Genomic DNA, 23571 nt, shown 5'->3' with positions numbered 1-23571 from the left:
TTCTAGCCTTTTGAGCTCCTTTCTGATATTTGTTTCCCGTTCTACATGAATTTTTCGTACATGGGTGCGTAGTGCTATTAACTGTCCTCTAACCACTACCTTGAGACCCTCCCATAGGCTTGCTGCCCGGATCCCCCCTACATCATTAAACTGGAGATATTCAGAAATATATTTTTCTATCTCCAGGATATTTTTCTCATCATGTAGTAGGGCTTCATCCAGGCGCCAGTATCTCGGGCCTACAAATATAGGCCCCACGTTAATTGCCAATACTACTGGGGAATGGTTGGCCCATGTACGTGGTTCTATATGTACTACCTGTGTCTTGTTCGCTATAGTGACATCTCCAAGCCAACCGTCTATTCTGGAGTACGACTTAAATTTGGGGGAGTAATATGTGTAGTCTTTCTCAGTTCCATGTTTTTCCCTCCAAATATCTATCAACCCCCATCGGGCTATGAACATTTTCAGCAGGTTCCTATCTGCTTTTGCATATGTCGCTGAGCCTGTCGAGTTGTCTATGGACGGATGGAGTGTGACATTGAAGTCGCCTCCCATGAGTAAGTGTCCCTGTTGGTGGTGTTGCAGCAGCTGCTCTATCCCTTCCCAGAATGACCCCTGGCCTTGATTAGGAGCATATATATTTAGGATGGTATATTGGCTATTACAGAGAGAGACCACCATCAACACAAATCTGCCTTCTTTATCACTTATGGTTTTTATAATTTGCCAAGGACGAGATACCGAAAGCGCAATCAGTACCCCCCTCTTCTTGGGTGTTTCTATGCAAGAGGAGAATTTTATAATGGGGTATCGTCGGTGGCAAACTAGTTTCTCATGACATTTTTTCAAATGGGTTTCTTGTATACAAATCACATCAGCATTTAAGCGTAGCGTATCTTTAAACATAAGTTTTCGCTTTATGGGTGAATTGAGCCCTCTTACATTCAGTGTGACACAGTTCAATTCCTTAACGGCCATGTTCAATTATATCTCTGCATGCAGTAGTACCTCTGATATTCCCCCCCCTATCCTCTGTTGCCCATCCCCCTCCCCTCCTCCCCAGTAACCATATTAGACATGCCCCTCTCGCCAGATGTGGCATGCCTGGCAGGGAGGTGATACGTAACCCATGAACATTACCAGCCGTTTATGCTTGTCTGTCCCTCTGTCCTAGAATATAGCAACCATGTCAGGTGTTGGCGCTCTCCTCAGTATGCGAACTCCATCTGTGGTAATCCATCAGCGGGGATCGGTCCCTGCGTGTCCTGATTGCTGTCTTCTTAGGCGCCCTCGCCCCTGCGAGGCCCGCTGCCATTTCGCTTTGTTGGCCTTTGGAGCGTTTGGTGGGTGGTTAGGGCGTGTTGCTTCTGCCGATGTTCTCGCGCCTCTTCCATTGAAGTTATCCTGCATTGTTTGCCTGCTTTGTAAAACATCAGGGCAAAGGGGTGCTGCCATTTATATTTGATCCCCTCCGCTCGCAAGCTTTCAGTGAGTGGTCTTAGCGCTGTTCTACGTTTTAGGGTGGTAGTTGATATGTCTTGAAACAGGTCCAGTGGGTAGGTATTCCATATGATCGGGCCGTTTATCCTTGCTTTATGCATAAGGTCTTCCTTTACTTTGAAGTCAGAGAAGCATGCTATGATGTCCTTGGGCGCATTGGTCTGGCGTGGCCCCAGCGTCCGGTGTGCGCGCTCTATTTGTATATCGCCGGGCAACACTGTTCACTCCGGCGTGGTCAAAATCTGAGCCGCCAGGGCCTTTACCACCTGCTCACAGTTGTTATGCTCTGGAAGTTCCGGAAGCCCCCGTATTCTGATATTAGACTTGCGACTCCTGTTCTCCAAGTCTTCGACTTTTTTTGTTTTGTTTTGTTTTGTCTGATTGCTGTTCCAGCATACGGTTTTCAATGCTATTTAGGGAGTCTGCGTGTTCCTCTAGTCCTGCTTCGGTCCCGGCGACTCTTATTTCCCAACTCGGTTATTTCTCCTCGAAGCTCCGCACCGAGTTGCGCAAATTCCTTGCGCATCTCTTTCATCTCTGATTTAATATCTTGGAACCAGCTTTTCAGTTGTTCCCATTTATCTGGGGGGATATCACTATTCCCTTCTTCCCCACGTTCGTTCCTTAGCGGCGGGGACCGTGATCGCGTGTCTTCTTTGCTCGTGACTGGATCTGCAGCCTGCATTGTTGGCGCCAAGTCCCGCTGGCTGTAGGCAAACGCATTTAAATCTGGCGTTTTCGCTTTAGCACTCGACATTTCCGTGAGCACTAATTTCTCGCCTTATTAAAGCGCCGTTTCAGATTGTTTGAGGGTTCAGATTATCGCTGTATAATCTGTTTTTCTCAGCTGGTGTTCAGGAGCTCCGCTTCTAGACCTCCATTGCGGAGCGTGACGTCACTTCCCCCCCCCATTTTTTTTAGATTTTTAACACTTTTCTTAATTGAAAAAAATTCATAGCAGCACTTATCTTTTACATCGGCAGCATTTTAAACAGCAGGAGAACCTCTGCCAGCATGGCCAAGTTTCAATATCTTCCTCAGGGAAGAGATTCTCTGGAAAAACAAAAGTTGATTATGCACTTCATAGAATTCATTCTGCTGCTCTAATGGATATAATAAAAAAAATATCACTCCTTATATATACTTAATTACTTACAGCTACAGAGTAGTCATGCTCCCGCAGAAATTTGAAAAAAAAAATGGCTGCGGTTTGCCGGCACAAACATTTGATTTAAATAGTACACAGCTGATCACAAAACGTGTGTTCTGATTGGATTAGAAAAAACTATCTCATATCCAATCAGACCAAAGACCACCAGTCAAGTTCAGAGTTAAGCCCTGCGGGATATAAAGTTTGTAATTGGACAGTCCAGCGCTGTTCTTTGAAATTTAAAAGTTGATGCATATTACCACCCTCCCAATCCAACTGTACATAATCCAAAATTCTCCATTTAATATCATTAAGCGAATGATGACATTCCATCCAATGTTGCACTAATGGTGCCATCAACACCTGATTTTTAATTCTGGGTTTGTGCTCATTTAAACGAGCACGTGCCGATTGACTTGATCTGCCAATATATACTTTCTGACAAGGACATATGATTGCATACACTATATTGCTTGTCAAACAGGTGGTTTGAGAGCGAACATAGATCGCATTTCCAGTCAGCAGATATTGCCAAATAGGACCTTCAATGGTTAATTCGCACCACTGACAAGATCCACATTTATAATGTCCCAAAGTCTCAAAAGAAGTATTCACATAGTCCAAACGTTTATAAGTGAATAACTCTCCTAATGTTTTACTAGAACTATTTGCACACATTGTGTGCTCCGAAAAGCAATCGTACACTTGTAACATCCTCCAATGCGAATGAATACTGTTGTTAATCTTAGAGCTTAAAGGAGCATGTGTGCATATAGTCGTAGTAAAATATTAGAGACTGTAACCAATAACAAAGATGATATGGTTCTAATAAGCGAGTCTCAACTGTGGTATGCAAGAAAAAGGAGGAAGTATGAATCCAGTCCATAAGATGTTGCATACAGCAGGCAATTGAAAAAAGTTTTGTGCTCAATAAGCTAAGCCCCCCCACTTAGACCGAAGGGATATACAGCTGAACATAATGGAGATGTGAATGCTTTCCATTCCTAAATCAGAAATATTTATATACCCGTATCCTAACTGGAAGGTCATGCAAGGCAGTGTACAGAATGTTAACACAATTTTAATCTAACATATCTTAAACTTTACACAAACATTTTGTATTTATAAAATCCTTATATAAGGTATAAAAAATATAAGAACCTTTGTTTTCAGTTTTTATTCTATTTTATTGTTTTCCTAGAAATTTATCACTGTTTGTTAATAACAAAATCGGGAGAAAAAAAATTACTCTTAATTTTTATGTCTACTGAGTAAAAAAAGTATATGCTTGTGCTTTGGTAGCATTTACTGTTATGTGCGTATATCCCATATAATTTTATAAGCAGCTATTTGTATGTATAAAATGCTGTTTTATAAGGCATTTATAGATATACAACTTATTAATGGTTTTAATATAAATGGCATATGTCTCTGTGTAACTGTAAAAACTAACTTATACTATAAAATAGTCCTCAGGGCTCCTGATGGTAAAAATATATACAATTGAAACTATTAGCAATTTGTAGAAGGGCTTTATAAATTAAAAATGTGAATTAAGAAAAACAAGTGTAATAATTTTTGGTTTTTAAAATATTTATATGTAGGGAAGGATCATGTATGCAGGTTCATAGGCTGTGGAAGGAATGACAGATTCAACTATGTAGTCATGCAGTTGCAGGTGAGTTACATCAAAATGATCCAGTTTAAATTTTAGGCATGATTTTCCTTCTAAATTTTCTTCCTATCCCACCTTTTTCCTGTATAACTTCAGATACTGTCAATGTGCTAATTTAATTTATAAATCCTGGGGATTTGCAATGGGGTAGAATGAGATAGGATTTCATTTGTTTTCATTTAGTTTTTTTGTGAATTAAAATGCGTAAAATATATTTTCACATGTAAAAGACAAAAAAAGTTAATGAAAACCCTGAAACAAAGTTTTTGTCATGCATACCCCAGTAGCTTAGTGAGTGATTAGAACAGTGGGTGGTAAACTAGGGAAGTCAGGATTCAAATTTCATTTCTCAAACTCATGTTATGGCCATGGAATATCATTTCACCATCTGCTGGCTCAAGTACAAATTGAATTGTAAGTCACCTGAGGCATGGAAATACCTTTTCTACCTTGCCTTGAACTTAGGTAAGAAAAAATTAGCAATTCTTCCCCCTCCCCCCCCCCCCCGCCAAAACAAAAATACAATGAGTATTGTGGCTATTGCTTGTGCTGTCCACCTAAATGTGAATAATGAATGTGAGCTTGCAGTGTAATACAATAAGATATATGTTTGCTTCTGACACCATTCAATCAATATAATCTAAGGAAAGTGTGAGCTTTGGTATTAGGCCAAGAATTTCCTTTTCTTTTAGTGTGATGGAATGCATGACTTTAAAAGTAGCATTGAAAGGTTGGTACAATCATGTCGAAGATGTGAATTTTTAGGGGCCAAATTTCAAATGGAGTTGTCTGTTCACCAGCATCCAGGGAATGTATAAGTCCACTACCTGTACGTTTTTAAGCCCTATACAGAAAAGGGATGCTCAGTCCAACACGATCCATACAGTGAAAAGTTTCAAGGTGGTTATTTGATAGGTTATTCATGGATAACTCATCTAAGTTATATACAATCTCATTATCTTCTCTCCTATTATTTATATTTAACGAAAAAACAAAAAAAAAGGAGGTGGAAGGAGGAGGGAAGGAGAGAGGACATACAAAATTATCCAGATAGTGGTGATTTCATTGACTATCCAGATGATCTATACATTCTTGTCTGCTAGCAACTAGACCAGTCTCCAGATGGGTTGGTTATGTCCCCTGACCAGCAGATAGAGGGAGAGAATATGGACACTTTGGTGATGTCATCATTTGTATAAGGAGTAGTACAGCCCTGGAACCAGCCAGTCCAATGAACGTTTTAAAAAATCATTTCTTTTTTTTTTTTTGGGGGGGGGGGGGGGGTGGTTGCCGGGTTCTTGAAGCCTGGATTGGCCGCTGTCGGAGACAGGATGCTGGGCTTGATGGACCCTTGGTCTTTTCCCAGTATGGCGGTGCTTATGAGCTTCTCTGCCTCTATCAGATGGTGTGAGTTGGTTTGGTGCACTATGTTGTTTTCTGATTAGTCTTGTCTCCCCCATGATGCAGTCCACAAATTACAGCTTTTGACATGCAGCCTTGATCAGGATTCACACCCAGGGATCAGTTCACAGATCTTCCCCTGGTTGAGTATGGAGGGGTTCAACTATCCATATACCCAAGCTCTAGCCCCTGGTCTGTTTACTTGTGAAGCCAAATGGCTAAGGTCCCAAGGGGAAGGAGGAGACTTTCTTTTGTTTGGTCCTCCCCTCAGTCTGCTGTTCTCTTGTCCTTGGGGACCTCAGTTTCAGAGCTCTAGTCTGTGGATTTTGGCTCTAGTAGATGGGGGTGGTTAACTGTTGTTTAGCGGGGCTAAGTAAATACCCTAAGACAGTGATGGTGAACCTTTCAGAGACCGAGTGCCCAAACAGCAACCCAAAATCTAATTATTTATCGCAAAGTGCCAACGGCAATTTAACCTGAATAGCAGAACTTTAAAAGCATTTGGCATGCTTTTGAATAATTAATGTGATTTTTGCTGTTGCAAATTAAATGATCCCAGGTTCCAGTCTAATTCATGTTTAATGTGGGATAAAATGCCATAAATAAGTAAATAAATATAAACTTTTAATGTTGAGCACCTGATTCTCAAAGTGGACATATTCCAAACATTATAATGAAAATAAAATGATTTTTTCTACCTTTGTTGTCTGGTGACTTTGTTTCTCCGAGGACAAGCAGGCTACTTGTTCTCACTGATGGGTGATGCCCATGGCAGCCCTGAGGTCCGGAAATCTTCCTAGCAACAAAGTTTGCTAGAGCCTTCGGTCACGCGTGTGGCCATCTTCCCGCCCCAACGCGCGGGGACATCAGTTCTTTTTTTGTCCGCGGTAGAGAGAGATTGTATTTTGTCCCTCTCACCACGTCCTGAGGAGCCTTCAGCTTTTTTCGTTGCATTTTCGCGTTTTTTCTACTACTTTTGTGCTCAACACAAGAGACCCATCGGAAAGCCGTGGGGGTTGCTTCAACCTTTGCCAGTGCCGCAAACTCCCTGGCAAGAACTGTCAATGGATTTTATTACAGAGTTACCGGCTTCCCAGGGGTGTACGGTCATCTGGGTGGTGATAGACCGTTTCTCTCGCATAGCCCACTTTATTCCCCTGAAGGGTCTTCCATCAGCGGCAGTTCTTGCCCAACAATTTATTCTCCATATCTTCCGTCTACATGGGTTGCCAAGTCGTATTACCAGTGACCGAGGCCCTCAATTCACCTCTAGATTTTGGAGGGCCCTGTGTTCCAGTTTTGGCATCACGACCCAATTCTCCTCGGCATACCATCCCGAGACCAATGACATGGTAGAGAGAATGAATCAAACACTGAAATTGTATCTAAGAATGCATGTTAATGCTTGTCAAGATGATTGGGTTTCATTATTACCATGGGCAGAGTTTGCTTATAATAATAGCCTCCATTCAGCTGCGCACAATTCTCAGTTTTTTGCAGCCTACGGTTGGCACCCACGATTGCCTCTTCCCATGCCCCAGGGGGCAGGGTCAGTTCCTGCCTCTGTTCCTCCTCAACTTTTCAGAACTCTGACTAATCTCCACAAGGTGTGGAGGGACGTACAGGGTCACCTCCACCAGGCCGCAGAGACTTACCGGAAGTTTGCCGATAGGAAGAGGCAATCCGCCCCTCAGCTGGTACCAGGTCTATGGGTTTGGCTTAATACTAAGTATCTCAAGCTCAGACTGCCCTCCTTTAAATTCTCGCCCAGATTCATCGGGCCTTTTGCCATCACGGAGCGCATAGGAACCGTGATTTATAGACTACGCTTGCCACCATGTTTCAAAATACACAATGCATTACATGTCTCCCTACTCAAACCGTTTGTATCTTCTAAGTGGCACTCTGCACCCAAAGCAGGGCCAGTCCTGGACATCTCCTCGGAGCCAGAGTTCGAAGTACAAGACATCCTGGACTCAAAATTTAAGAACGGACACCTATGCTATCTCTTGGCATGGAAGTACTATGGGCTGGAGGATAAATCCTGGGAACCAGCTAGCCAGATTCACGCTCCCAAGTTGCTACGAGACTTCCATACCCGTTACCCTTCTAAACCTGGTCCGGGGTAGAGAGGGGGCCCTTTAGGGGAGGATACTGTCACGTTCCCTGTCTATGCAGAGTATGGGCACCGAAGGATCGGACGGCCATCTTTGTTTTTGGCTTGTACCAGGTTTGGGCGGCCATCTTAGTAGGGGGCAGCTTAAGTTATGGTAGCCATCTTTGGAGTAGGGCAGCTTTAGGAAGGAAGCCCATATTTGGGCGTAGGGTGTCACCGATGGGGGCAGCCATCTTGATTTCAGCTGTGCTAGTTTGGGCCTAATTTCTACACTATTTAAGACTGCTGTCAGTCCTTCTGTGCTTCGGCTTCTACTCAGTTCGCTGATTAGTTGCAGTGCTTTTGGCTCTACTACTGACCGCTGCCTGGTATCGACTTCTGCCTGTCCCTGGATCTGCTATTGACCGCTGCCTGGTATTGACCTCTGCCTGTCCCTGGATCTGCTATTGATCGCTGCCTGGTATCGACCTCTGCCTGTCCCTGGACCTGCTACTGACCTCTGCCTGTCCCTGGACCTGCTACTGACCGCTGCCTGGTATTGACCTCTGCCTGTTCCTGGATCTACTATTGTCTGCTGCCGGGTACTGACCACTGCCTGTCCCTGGATCTTCTGTTCTCTGCTGCCTGGTCTAACCCTGTGGACTTTGTGCTGGACTGTTCTCTCTGCTGTTGGCTACCTGCATTCAGGGGCTCAACCCCTGGGGAACTCGGGGTTTTGACCGACAGCCCGGTGAAGGGTTTCCCTCATCGAGTACAAGGGCTCACCTCTCCTTGCGGAAAGCATTACACTTTAAGCAAGTACAGATAAAGATGTGGGAGACCCCGCCCCCTTTCTCTGTACAGCAAATGAATAAGAAAGTTGTCTCTATACAAAGAGTACAGAAGACTGAGATTTGAGAAACTCCAGCTTCCTCACCATTCCATGGTGGTTGAATCCACTCTGAAAAGAGCCAAGAGTATGAAGACTAGCTCTTTGGTGCATCTGGGGAGGGAGGCAAGGACCTTGGAGTCTTTCGGGAAATTTTTTTTCCATAATGCTAAGCTTATATCCCACATAGCTCCATACCAGCTCTTCAGGAGCATTCACTTGTGGAACACTGTGTGCAATGTGGTGAAATTTGCTGATGCTGTCCCCCAGGAAAAGACCAATGAACTCAGCCAACTAATAGCCAAGGAGCAAGTGAGTGTGGGAAACACATGAGCAAAGCAATATATAATATTTTCAATATGGCATCCAGATCCTCCATAATAGGAATTGATGTCTGTGGACTTGCCTGGTTGATGGCTTCAGATTTCAAGCCTGAAGTGCAGGAAAAGCTGGCAGAAGTTCTGTGCTATAGAGAAACATTTTGGGGAAAAGGTGTAAGAGGCAACAAACCTCATCAAGCAGCACTCTTACATCCCTCTCTAGGCCCACTTCCATCTAGGCCTCCTCTTCTAGGAGGTATTTTAGCAAAGGGTAACTGAGATCCTGCTACTTTTCAAAGATGTAGGTATCTTTCTCCATTTCAGTCTTCCTAGACAACTCAGGGTTCTTGCTCTTGCCAAAGACAGCCAAGGACCCAGAAGTCCCAACCAGCTTCCCAGTCAAATCAAGGGATGAACTGTGCACTGGCTCCAGGAAAGAATAACTGCCCTTTAGATGACTTTCTGGTAGGAGGGAGGCTGAGTTCTTTCCAAGCAACGTAGCTCGTTTGTAACCTCAGACCTGTGGGTTCTAAAGATTACAGCAAGGAAGTGAGGCAAAGAAGACGAGAACTTCCAAAGTTTGAAAGATGTAGGACCTTTAATGTAGTCAGAGTTTCATCCAGTCTAGGATGCGACACTGCTGTGTTTCAGCATGTGAGCCTGTCTCAGGGGTCAGCAAACTTGTAAAAATATACCAGTAGAATTGCTGGTAGCAAAAGTAGGTAAATTGAGGTCCTATTCCTATTTCGTGAGCAGTACACTGCTGATTTTTCTTCAGAGTAGTTATTTGCTTAGCAGAGCACTAGTGCCTTGTTATAATACGGACCTCAATCTAGCTACTTTTGCTACCAGCAATTCTCCTGGCATATATTTACAGGTTTGCTGACCCCTGAGGCAGGTTCACACGCTGAAACACGGCCATTTTGGGTCCTAGATGGGTTGAATCTCTTACTATATTTTAAAGATCTTACATATTTCAAACTTTGGAAGCCCTTGCCTTCTTTGCCTCATTCCCTTGCAGTTGTCTACACATCCATGAGGTTTTGGATTGTCTCCTTTTTTTGTGCTTTTCCAGTTCTAAAGTTTGTCCAGGTAGGTTATTATCTGCAGTTGGAAAGAATGTGTCCAAAGTGCCCACTGACAGCATAAAAGTTAAGCTCTCTTCATTGGGAATTGCTTACCAAGGACCTCTGTTTCCTCTTACAGGCCAAGGAGGATGGGCCTGTTCCACCAGAGGGAAGGAATTTTATTTCAAGTACTTCCTAATCACAGAAAAGGTGGGGGGATTTCATCCCATCCTAGACCTGAGGGCCTTAAATAAATATTTGGCCAAAGAAAAGTTTAGGATGGTTTCCTTAGGCACCCTAATACACATGATTCAAAAAGAGATTGATTATGCTCTGTCGACTTGAAGTATGCTTATACCCACATATGGATACATCCAAGTCACAGGAAGTATCTAAGATTCCTGGTAGGGAATCATCGCTTCCAGTATTACGGTCTGCCATTTGGCTTTGTGTCGCACCAAAAGTGTTCATGAAATGCTTAGCAGTCATCGCAGCCTCTGTGCAAACTGGGAGTACACCAATGGCGTAGCTATGTGGGACCACGTAGGCCCCCGTAGATTTGGCCATGGACCCCCCCCCCCCCCACCGATGAGACTCTCGACCCCTCCCCCCCCCCGCCGCCAACGCCATCGGCTACCTTTGCTGGCGGGGGACCCCAACCGCCGCCATCTGAGGTCCTCTTCTTCCGGTGCAAGGATTCGTTCTGTTTCTGTGAGTCTGATGTCCTGCACATTGTATATTGTACGTGCAGGATGTCAGACTCACAGAAACAGAACGAAGCCTTGCGCCAGAAGAAGAGGACCTCAGCTGGTGGGGATTGGGGTCCCCCGCCAGCAAAGGTAGCTGATGGCGGCGACAGCGGCGGGAGGGGGGGTCGAGAGGGTCATCGGCTGGAGCTACTAGAATTCATTGCCAACTTTTTCTAAATCACAGCTTAGCCTGTCATAACAGTTGGAGTTCATTGTAGCCCCACTAGAAACAACTCAGGCGTATGCATTTCTTTTGCAACAGCAGACTGAGTCTCTGGTTTCAGTAGTCACTCAAGTGTAACAGAGTGAGCAGGTGTCAGCTTTGCAGGTATTGAGGATACTGGGCCTCATAGCCTCCACTGTCTAATTACCATGTCACACCTTAGTTTGAGGCAAGCTCAGTGGAGCTTGTCTTCCCAATGATTTCAAGCCTCAAGGAACCTTCAGGATGTGATTTTCTGTCGCTTCTCCTCTGAAGGACTGGCTGTTCTAGTGCATAGTTCAGTCTGGCCACAGGAATATCCTTCCAAATTCCACAAATGATGGTTTCATCCAGCTTGGAATGGGGAGCTCATGTAGATGGGTTCCACACTCATGGCTTGTGCTTAGGAAAAAGGTCAGTAGATAAATTTCCTGGAGCTAAGAGAAGTGTGGTATACTCCAAAAAGTTTTCTAAGATTGGTTAGCAAATCAATTCTAATTCAAGCAGACAGTTGGGTTGCAGTATACTATATTAACAAGGAAAGAGGGACAGGCTCCTACCTCCTATGTCAGGATATGGAAGTGGACCATCTGTCAGGGGATGTCACTCAGAGCCACATAATGGCAAGGAAAAACAACTGTCTGGCCGAGTCAGGTCCTGCAACCACACAAGTGGTCTCTTGACGTTGGTGTAGCCTAGAAGAAATAGAGATGCATTTCCCTCTTTACTTTGCTAAATATAAAGGTAGCAAAATATCAGAGATGGTGTTAAGGGGATGCAACCAGGGCAGTTGCCCTTGGCACCCTTGCCAGAGAGGGCCCCAGGCCTGCCTGAAGCTGAAGAAGGCACAGCTGTAGTGGGCTTTGAGGACCACTTTCAAATTTATGTCCTGGGTCTTAGCTCAAACAGATGCACATTGCAAAACTTTGCATATTCTAATCACTAAATAGAAAATAAGCTTCAGCTTTGTTTCTGCCTGGGTGGAATGTGGCAGAGGGAAGGTCCTGGGTTCAGTCAGAGGCTGTGCATGTTAATCATTGCTACTGCTGATAAAGGCAAATTTGAAAGATTGGGGGGGGTGGGGGAGGAAAGAGAAGAGGCAGATGCTGCTGGACCATGGAGTGGGGGGGAGGGGGGACTTACGAGTGATCAGCGCCAGCAGAAAACTGGCACATTAGCTGGATTTCTGGCCTGTATGCTGCTAGCCTCCCCCTTGGCAACCCGCTGTTTTAAGTTATATTGAAAATAGTGTTTGTTTAAAAAAAAAATGTATAGTCTGCACAGTCTACAATTCTTGGGAGATGACAAATAATTCATACATTATAAAGCTCAAATAAAATAGGTGCAAAAAATATCAGATAAAAACAGTATGGCTGGTCAGTGGTGTTAGTGATGTTTCCTATGTTCTGTATGTTTGTCTTGTTTTATTATCTTTTTATATTACTATTTTATAAACCACTTTAGTCAAAGACAGCAAATCAGTATATCAGCATTTAAAAGTTTCAAACAAATCCATACAGAACAGCTTGAAATGCATTCGTTGCAGAATATTGATATATCCATGGACAACCCACCCGAGTCATGCCCCCAAATTTGAGTTTTGTGATGGGATCCTGACCCACAGTTTGTGAAGCTTTGCCAATAGGAAATGTTTCATATCTATCCCTCTCCTCAAGAATCCCACCCACCCCATATCTTTTTACCTCATCCCCCTCCAGGGGTTTTCCTACCCTAATTACACTTCTAAATTATTTATTATAGCTGTACATACTCAAGGTGCCAACATTCACAGAAAGTGTTCCCATGTTTTAAATATGTATTTGTTAGTAACATAGTAACATAGTAGATGACGGCAGAAAAAGACCTGCACGGTCCATCCAGTCTGCCCAACAAGACAAACTCATATGTGCTACTTTTTGTGTATATCGTACCTTGATTTGTAACTGTCATTTTCAGGGCACAGACCGTATAAGTCTGCCCAGCACTATCCCCGCCTCCCAACCACCAGCCCCGCCTCCCACCACCGGCTCTGCCACCCAATCTCGGCTGTTTGTTAGTGGAGCATTCATGCTTAGATGTCTAAGGTAAATCAATTGACTGGACCAAAGTATAGATGCAGGGATACTTAATGTATAGCAAAATCAATCTTCTGAGCAAACATTCCCAAAGTACCAATTTTCAACTTTTCAACACCATCAAACTTGCAAGTGTATTCATATTCACACTAAAATATTTTTTTTAAATAAGGGGATCCTCCGATATCGTAATGCAAGTGCTATCAATGATCAGTTTCTTGATATAGCACTGCATACTCCTCTTTGGTCCCTCATTTGTTTGTTAAATATTTTTATATCAAAAATTCAAAAACTACTTAGCTTAGAAAATGAATGGAGCCTCTGCCGACATGGCCAGGTTCACAATCTTCTTCAGGGGTAAAGCTCCAAAATAGCGAGAAAACTGCAGACGCTATTTTGGAGCTTTACCCTGAAGAAGATTGTGAAACCTGGCTGTGTTGGCAGAGGCTCCATTCATTTTCTAAGCTAAGTAGTTTTTGAATTTTTGATATAAAAATATTTAACAAACAAATGAGGGACCAAAGAGGAGTATGCAGTGCTATTTCAAGAACCTGATCATTGATTGCACTTGCATTGTGATGCCTGAGGATCCCCTTATTAAAAAATATATATTTTAGTGTGAATATGAATACACTTTCAAGTCTGATGGTGTTAAAAATTGGTACTTTGGGGATGTTTGCTGGGAAAATTGATTTTGCTATAGATTTCTAAGGTGGCATTTAGCCTTCCTGGTGAATACTAATGGGATATGAAATTCTAGACTTGAGCCATTTGTAGCCAAGCTTAAATTTAAGAGGTTTCTGTTCACAGCTTTTTATGTCAGCATCAGAAAACAGTCTTCAATCTAAGCTTGTTCAAAATCACTTGAGTCAAACATTTTGCAGGAAAGTTAGTCATGTCGGAATATGTTGATCTCAGGAAGGCTGATATCTATCTGCAGAACACAGAATCACAAAACATATTCCAGATACAGCAATGAACCTATGTTACTCATTATATACATTAAATTTGCATGCAAATTTATTACTATTGCAGCAGGGTGATGGGTAAAATAAATCATATCCATTAAAACTAATATATTTTATGCCGGGTTTGCCAGGGCAGAAATCTGGCAGATCTGCGTCGGAGTCAATCCCGAGGAACTTTTAGTATCAGTACCACCTTACGACTGGGCAAGCAAATCCTAGAGTCTATTGAGAGCATCCACTCTGTGGGATTTTTACATCGAGATATTAAACCGGTGAGTAAGGACCTCTGAGATACGAACAATGCAAATGAATCTTCTAGCCTTAATTCAGAATGCTTACAAGTTGATGAATGTGAATGAAATGTGGATCTTGTTTTCAGGTAGTCCAAAATTCAGCTAAGTACTGCTAGGTTGCAATTTTAAATGAGTCTGAGATTTTTATATTTCTGGCCTAGAAATCCTGTTTAAACCACTCATTTAAGAAAAGGCATTTTTTTTTGTTGTTAAATACCTAGGGCTTACTTGTTTGTTTTTTTTTTGCTTATATCTAACATATGTGGAGTGGCATAATCGAACGCCCATCTCTATGGGCGTCTATGTCCAAGAACGGGTACATGAAGGGGCGGGACAGACCGTATTTTTGAAAAAAAAATGGGCGCCCGTCTTTTTTTTTTCGATAATACGGTTTGTGCCGGGCAAATGCATCGGGTTTGTGCGGGTTTGAGCTGGGTGTAATCGTTTTTCAGCGATAATGGAAACCAAGGTGGCCAGCTCAAAAATGAACAAATCCAAGGCATTTGATCGTGGGAGGGGCCAGGATTCGTAGTGCACTGGTCCCCCTCGCATGCCAGGACACCAACCGGGCACCCTAGGGGGCACTTGTAACAATAAAAAAAAAAAAGTAAAATACCTCCCAAGTCCATAGCTCCCTTCCTTTGGGTGCTGAGCCCCTCAAATCCCCCCCCCAAAACCCACTGCCCACAACTCTACACCATCACCATAGCCCTTATGGCTGAAGGGGGGCCACCTACATGTGGGTACAATGGGTTTTGGGGGGGGGGGGGGTTGGAGGGCTCCCATTTACCAGCACAAGTGTAATAGGTAGGGGGGATGAGCCTGGGTCCACCTGGGTGAAGTCCACTGCGCCCATTAACAACTGCTCCAGGGACCTGCATACTGCTGTGATGGAGCTGGGTATGGCATTTTAGGGTGGCATACAGGCTGGAAAAAAAGTTGTTGTTTGTTTTTTTTGGTGGGAGGGGGTTAGTGACTACGGGGGGAGTCAGGGGTGGTGATCCCCGATTCCCTCCGGTGGTCATCTGGTCATTTAGGGCACTTTTTTGGGACTTGTTCGTGAGAAAAAAAAGGGTCCAAAAAAAGTGACCCAAATACGCAGTAAAAATGCCTTTCCTTTTTCGATTATTGGCTGAGGGCGCCCATCTCTCCTCGGCCGATAAACACGCCCCAGTCCTGCCTTCACCACGCCTCCGACACGCGTCCGACACGCCCCCAACAACTTTGTTCGTTCCCGCGACGGAGTGCAGTTGACGACGCCCAAAATTGGCTTTCAATTATACCGATTTGGGCGCCTTTTCGAGATGGGTGCCCATCTCCAGATTTGGGTCGAAATCTGGGCGCCCATCACTTTCGAAAATAAGTAACGTAGTAAATGACGGCAGATAAAGACCTGTACGGTCCATCCAGTCTGCTCAACAAGATAAACTCATTTTACATGGTATCTGATACTTTATGTGTGTACCCAAGTTTGATTTTTTCCTCAGGGCACACACCATAAATTCTGCCCAGCAGTGTTCTTGAACTTTCCATATCTATTCAGTTATGATCATGACGTAGACCGTAGAACTCTGCCCAGCACCGATTTTGCTTCCCAATTACCGGCGTTGCCACCCAATCTCCGCTAAGATTCTGTAGATCCATTCCTTATAAACAGAATTCCTTTGTATTTATCCCATGCATGTTTGAATTCCTTTACCGTTTTCATCTCCACCACCTCCCGTGGGAGGGCATTCCACGTATCTACCACCCTTTCCGTGAAAAAATACTTCCTGACATTACTCCTGAGTCTGCCCACCTTCAACCTCAATTCATGTCCTCTAGTTCTACCACCTTCCTGTCTTTGGAAAAGGTTTGTTTGCGGATTAATACCTTTCAAATATTTGAACGTCTGTGTCATGTCACCCCTGCTTCTCTTTTCCTCCAAGGTATATATGTTCAGGTCGGCAAGTCTCTCCTCGTACGGTTTGCAATGCAGATCTTATACCATTTTTGTAGCTTTTCTTTGCACCTCTTCAGTCTTTTTACACCTTTCGCAAGATACGGACTCCAAAACTGAACACAGTACTTCAAGTGGGGCCTCACCAACGACTTGTAGAGGGGCATCAACACCTCCTTTCTTCTGCTGGCTATACCCCTCTCTATGCAACCTAGCATCCTTCTGGCCACGGCCGTCGCCTTGTCACATTGTTTCTTCACCTTCATATCCTCAGACACCAACACCCCAAGGTCTCTGTCCTGAGTCGACCTTACTAATCTCTCCCTTCCTATTTGGTATCTCTCTTTTGGGCTTCTGTACCCCAAGTGCATCACTCTGCACTTCTTGGCGTTGAATTTTAACCTGCAACAAATAACATCTTGGATGCTGGACTTTAATCCCTATTTTAGGGAGTAGTGTTTACTACTGTTATAATTTTAGTCACTATCACGGATGGGGATCCCCACAGGACTTTCGATCTAACAGTGACTCCCTGTACTCCTGAATAAGCTAAGTACAAATTCATCATTATCATAATGAAATGCTTAGAACACTGTGCGGATATGGTAGGAAGGTGTGCGATGATGTTTTAAGGGGTGTTAGCAGTAACATACTGCGAGAGAGTCCCGTGACACATCCCCTCCTACTGAGCAGTATTAGCAAACAAAAAAAGAAAAAAATTATTTGTTATACACATTGCACTGTTTATCTTCATTTTTTTTAGTGGAGTGGTTTCTTTGTATGATTTTTGTTGAATTTTAACTGCCAGACCCTTGACCATTCTTCTAATGTTTGGAGATCCCCGCTCATTGTTGCTACTCCCTCAAGGGTATCCACTCTATTGGCTATCTTCGTGTCATCCGCAAAAAGGCAAACCTTTACTTCCAACCCTTCAGCAATATCTCTCACAAATATATTAAACAGAATAGGCCCCAGCACCGACCCCAGAGGAACTCCACTTCTCACCTTCCTATCCTACGAGCAGATTCCATTTACCACCACCCTCTGCCTCCTGTCGGTCAACCAGTTACCTATGCAGTTCACCACTTTCGATCCCAAGTTCAGCCCTTTCAGTTTATTCACAAGTCTTCTGTGGGGGACCGTATCAAAGGCTTTGCTGAAATCCAATTAGATTACATCTAGCACACGTTCTTCATCCAGTTCTTTGGTCACCCAGTCAAAGAAATCAATAAGATTCGTTTGGCAGGATTTTCCTTTGGTAAAGCCATGTTGCCTTTCTTTCAGCAGCAACTCCCATTATTTTTCCTACCACTGACATGAGACTTACCGGTCTCATGTCAGTTTCTCACTTCTTCCCTGTCTCCACTTTTGTGAAGAGGAACCACATCTGCTCGTTTCCAATCCTGCAGAACCTCTCCCGTCTCTAAAGATCTAGTAAATAAATCTAGAGTAGAAACAATTGAGAGCTTTTCTGGATGCTAAACCTGTTGTGAATCCTGTGACTTCTACTCCGTCAAAAGAATTTAAATGCCAGTAATTAGTTACAGTTAGTATACTCCTGTTCAGAGTCATTCTTAATACCCTTTTCTTTTAACTTTTTCTTAAGTATGTTTCTTTATTTCACCTGTCCCCCATTAAATTGAGGACTAAAAGCTTAAGACTTTATTTTGCCTTTATTATTTCCTTATCTTATTTTGTGTGCTTAACTGTTTCTTCCTCCAAGCTATGTTTGCTTGCAAAAATTGTTTGACATTTCAGTACATTTTTAAAAAGGGATTTTTAAAGAAGGGGTTGGAGAGAGAAAAGAAATGGCTTAGTGAATTTTTCTGAATTATGGACCACTTCAGCATAGATGTTTGTCTACATTTCTACTCGTCTTAGACCCCAGGATATTGAACTTGTTTCTGTTCTTATGCTGTCATTCCAGAAACAGATGCTTAATCTTTCTTTTAGTTAAAAAGCCTTACGAGCTTATTTTGAAGAATATGAATGTCTCAAAATGTCCAAATGGGTGTCCGTGTGCTTGAAACATACAAATCCTGATATTGCAAAGGCAGAAAAGGGACATCCAAAGGTGCAGTACATCCAAATAGCAATGGGACCTGTTTTGGGCAGGACTAAGGAGGGCCCAAAATCAGGATGTCTATCAGCAATAACTGAATGGGAAGAAACGTCCAAGTCTAAAAAGAAGGATGTCCTAAGTCATGTTCAGGTTACAAAAAGGTGCTCTGATTGAGCAGCTAATCACTGAAGGGATTAAGACATGACACCTCCTTAAGCCTCCAGTGGTTGCTGTTCCCCTTCCTCTTCTCTAAAGTGAAACTGAAATGGAATACCAGCCTCTGTGACAGCTCCAGGAATTATGGGCATTCTTAGCAAAGCAGGAAGCAAGTCTGAGTAGCCTAGTGGTTATTGCAGTGGTCTTTTAAAGTGTTGTTCTAGTTACTCTTCAAAAGTAATTACAGTTACTAGTTATTTCTCAGCTTAAAGTAATTAGTTACAGTAATTAAATTACTCATTTAGGAAAGTTAATTGATTTCTTCTTAGATTAACTAATTGCTTTCCCTTTACCAGTACCACATCCAAGAGTATGTATGGTAAAAGCCTTATGGTACATGAAGAGGGAAAATATCCATCTTACACATAGCCCCAATGTGAATTTTGCATAACTTTATCTCTTGATGATTATTTCAAGGAGGTTTGACCAACTCATGCCAACCACATCCTCTGTCATGTCATGTTGTTCTAGTTACTCTTCAAAAGTAATTAATTACAGTTACTGGGATAGTGAAAAAGTAGTTAACTACTTTATTAATTACTGCAAGAAAATAATTGACTGCAGTAATTAATTACTAGTAACTCATTATCGCACAATGCTGCCTTAAACCAAGGATCCAGTTTCAAATCCCACTTTAACACTTAAAAATTTTTTTTGTTTGTTTGTTTTTGTTATTGTGAGCCTCCAGAAATGGAAAATTCCCCAAGGGCAAGCAGGCTTGCTTCTTCTCACAAGTGAGGTAGACGCCTCTCCCGCGTCGCCCAGCTCAGCAAACATGCCATAGAAAAATCGAGAGATTACCGCTCTACGTACGGGACAGTTGGCTACCCATTGTAAAACATGGGAACAGTATGAACAGTGGGCATCCTCGTGTATTACCTCAGATACCCCGCTTAACTGATCTAAGGGGATAGGGGTGAAAGATCGGGAAGAAAATGTGAGGCGGGGGAAGGTTGGGAGGGTAGGGAGGTGATGTAGGGGAGGGGGGAGGGATAGAGGGAAGAAATTAAGAACAAGAGATTTTGATAAGCACAATGACTGTTAAGAATGTTTGTTTCTATAACTACTTTGAATATGATTGGATTGTTGAAGAGTTGATCTTTATTGAAATTAATAAAAAAAAAATTAAAAAAAAAAACAACAAGAAAAATCGAGAGATTTTAGAGCGCGAGCAGCACTCCATCGCGCAAGTGTCTTCCTACCTGCAGCATAAATGCGCCGGCTCAGTTTCATTTTTTCCGTGTGAGAAACGGCTGCGTTTCTGCCTGCTTCTCGCACACCCGGTTAGAGCGATTTTTGAGTGCCTTTCGGCATTTTTTTCCTACCCACTTCCCTTCCTTTTGTTTTGTTTCTTAAAGGGCCATTACTTTCTTAGTTTTGCCCTGTGTCTAAGTTTCCTTTCTTTTTTCAACGCGGGCCATTTTTAGATCTCCTCGGTTGGGTCTCTTCTTGTGTGCCTTCCCCTTTTTTCAAGCACCATCATGACTTTAAATTTGGCCGAAGTGATTTTTCCTTCAATGTCCACGAAAACTCCCAGTGGCTTCAAGCGTTGTACCCGGTGCAACCGGACCATCTTGGGAAAGGACACACATTCTTGGTGACTTCAGTGCCTTTGGCCCGACCATAGGCCTGCCAACTGTGTCCTTTGTCTTCGTATGAAGAAAAGGACCCAGGTTTCCTGGGAGGCTCAGCGCGAGAAAATTTTGGAACCCGGTCAGGTTCTTCGGCATCGAGGTCTGAGGTGTCAACTTCGACTGTTGCACCAAGACTCTGAGACACTGGGAGCAATGAGGCATTGAGTGAGTCTCCACCTGTCTCGAGGCCTCCTGCTACGCAGGCCCCCCCGGGACCGTCCATCGTCAGACCTGACCCCGAGGTGACACGAGGATTCAACATTGTCCTCGTCAGCACCAAGGAACATGGGTGATGTACATCGGGCGAAGGCCAAGAAGCACTGTCACCGATCTCCATCAATGGAGTGGAGTGGAGGAGTGGCCTAGTGGTTAGGGTGGTGGACTTTGGTCCTGGGGAACTGAGGAACTGAGTTCGATTCTCACTTCAGGCACAGGCAGCTCTTTGTGACTCTGGGCAAGTCACTTAACCCTCCATTGCCCCAGGTACAAATAAGTACCTGTATACAATATGTAAGCCGCATTGAGCCTGCCATGAGTGGGAAAGCACGGGGTACAAATGTAACAAAAATAAATAAATAAAAATGCTTGGTTCTGGAACTTCGCTGAGGGATCCAGCACCCGAGAAGCTTCAGCGCTGGGAGGACTGCTCCCCCTCCATTCAAGAGGTGTCGACACATGCATCTCAAAGCAGCCGAGACCTTGCTCCCGCACCGGCCCCAGAGGTTCTGCAGCCTGCACTCCGGCTGACCCCACAGTCTTTCCCTATGGCAGCTCTCGATGAGCGCATCCAGGCCTTGCTGCTCCCTCAGCTTTTGGATGGCCTTAAGCAGCGATGTGTGTCGGTATCGGGGGTGCTTGTGCCTGCCATACTTCCCGCTGCGGCACCACCTGGCCCTCAGCCTGCCGTGCGGCCTCCAACGCTAGCACCACTTGTGGCCCCTGTGTCATCTGCCACCCAGGCCAGTACCCCTTCAACGTTGGTGAAGGAAGCTCTTGAGGATGTGGCTCCTCGTCATCGAGGCGGGCTCGGTCTCGGACATCCCTTAGGGAGGTTCTATACGACACCGAGGAGGAACAGGTACTTCTCCGATGATTTCTATGGGATTCCTTCTGAGCCTTCCCCTGCACCTGAGAGGAGACTGTCTTCACCTGAGAGCCTCTCTTTCACCTCTTTTGTACGGGCCATTCCATTCCCCGTGGAAGTGGAGGATGAGCCCAGGGCTAAGATGCTCGAGGTCCTGGACTACGCCTCCCCTCTTAAGGAGACAGTAACAACTCCTCTCCACGAGGTACTCAAGGCACTCCTCGTATGGAACGGGGTTTCCCTTCTGTCTGTCCCTGTGGTCCCCAAGAAAATTGATACCCAGTATTGGATTCACGGGGAACCTGGCTTTGTGAGGTCTCAGTTACCTCATGATTCCATGGGGGTGGACTGCTCTCAAGAGAGTCAGGAGTACTAGGGACCATGCCTCGGCTCCCCCAGGCAGAGAAGCTAGGATCTGGACTCTTTTGGGAGAAAGATGTATCAGGCCTCTATGCTCATCACTCGTGTCCAGTTGTACCAGCTATTCATGAGCGTGTACTTGCGAAATTCTGTGCTGCAGCTGTCAGACTTGTTCGATGCACTTCCTCCGGAGCAGGCTGAGCCATTTCATCAGTTGGTCAAGCAGCAGAAGGCGTGTCGCAAGTTTTTGGCCAGGGGCACTTAGGACACTTAGAGGCGTATTTTCAAAGCACTTAGATTTACAAAGTTCCATAGTAGTCTATGGAACTTTGTAAGTCTAAGTGCTTTGAAAATGAGCCCCTTAACGTGGCATCCAGGATCTCTGCCCAAGGTGTAGCAATGCACAAACTCTCATGGCTGCATGTTTATTACCTGGAGCATTCTGTTCAGCAGAGGTTGGCGGATGCCCATTACTGGGGGATAGCCTTTTTTTTGAGACGGGTGAGGAGGTTGCTGACCAAATCAAGAAGCACACTGATACTATATCTTCTCTCTCCCACCAGGAATTTTCTGCAACTGCCTTCTCGTCCAGGAGGTATTTTGGCAAATCGCAGAGTTCTCCCTACTGCTGTAGGCGTAGATGCACTCCTGCGGCCCGCCAGCCTGCTCAGGCTCAACCCCAGCATGCTCGTTCTTGTCAACAGTGTGCGCCTGAGGCCCCTGCTGCTCCCCAGCAGAAGCAAGGGATGAGCTTTTGACTGGCTCGAGCAGAGTTTAGCCGCAAAGTGTCCGTCCCCAATGACTTGTTGGTCGGGGGGGAGGTTAAAGGTTTTTCACCAAAGGTGGCCTCTCATAACCTCTGACCAGCGGTTCAAATAGTCTGACTCGGATACACCCCCAATTTGCTTTCCAAACCTCCAAATTGTCCATCTAGAGCTCATTCTTCGCTCTCAGCACAAACAGATGCTTGCAGAAGAACTCTCCGTCCTTCTAAAGGCCCATGCAGTCAAAGCCGTTCCACCAGGGGAACGAGGGCAAGGATTCTATTCCAGGTATTTCCTTGTGCAGAAAAAGATGGGGGGGGTGCCCCATCCTAGACCTAAGGACTATGAACAAATTCTTAGTCTACGAAAAGTTCAGGATGGTTTCCTTAGACACCCTTCTTCCTATGATTCAGGAAAACGATTGGCTATGCTCTCTGGACTTGAAGGACGCATATACACACATCCCGATACTTCTAGCCCACTGGCAGTATCTTTGGTTTCAGCTGGGAACACATCACTTTCAGTACCGCGTGTTACCCTTTTGCCTCGCGTGAGCTCCCAGGTTCTTTACCAAGTATCATGCGGTAGTCACAGCGTCGCTACACAAACTGGGAGTTCATGTGTTCCCTTATCTCGATGATTGACTGGTGAAGAGCACCTCGGAGAGCGGTGCTCGGGAGTCCATGCGGATGACTTTGGATGCTGGAGCTACTGGGGTTCATTATAAACTACCCCAAGTCCCATCTCCATCCTGTTCAACAATTGGAGTTCATAGGAGCCCTGCTCAGTACGAGGACTGTTCGAGTCTACCTCCCGGAGATGCAGGTGGACAATGTGGTCTCCCTAGTGTCCAAGGTTTGGCAGATGTTGAGATTGTTGGGCCACATGTCTTCCACAGTGTATGCCCATGGCACACCTTCACATGAGATCTGCTCAATGGACCCTAGCATCTCAGTGGTACCAAGCCATGGGGATTCTCTAGAGGATGTTATCCAAGTCTCCCTGGAGCTGGTATGCTCTCATCAATGGTGGACAGGATTTCCATTCCAAATTCCTCAGCCACAAAAGGTGCTGACTATGGGTGCATCTCTCCTGGGATGGGGAGCTCATGTAGATGGCTTCACA

The 23571-nt window shown here is 44.5% G+C and overlaps 1 protein-coding gene across 1 annotated transcript in view; it reads left to right on the top strand.

Moving 5' to 3' along the window:
- The window catches only part of TTBK2 (tau tubulin kinase 2), a 237559-nt gene that overhangs the window by 76877 nt on the left and 137111 nt on the right, over positions 1–23571 (top strand). Inside the window, 2 exon segments of the mRNA XM_030214295.1 lie at positions 4258–4331; positions 14226–14366. Of these exon segments, the coding sequence (XP_030070155.1) occupies positions 4258–4331; positions 14226–14366 (215 nt within the window).

Source organism: Microcaecilia unicolor, chromosome 9 (genome assembly GCF_901765095.1).
Source record: "Microcaecilia unicolor chromosome 9, aMicUni1.1, whole genome shotgun sequence".
In the NCBI taxonomy this organism is placed as follows: Eukaryota; Metazoa; Chordata; class Amphibia; order Gymnophiona; family Siphonopidae; genus Microcaecilia; species Microcaecilia unicolor.
The sequence above is the reverse complement of the archived record's forward strand: the minus strand, read 5'-3'. Positions and strand labels throughout refer to the sequence as shown.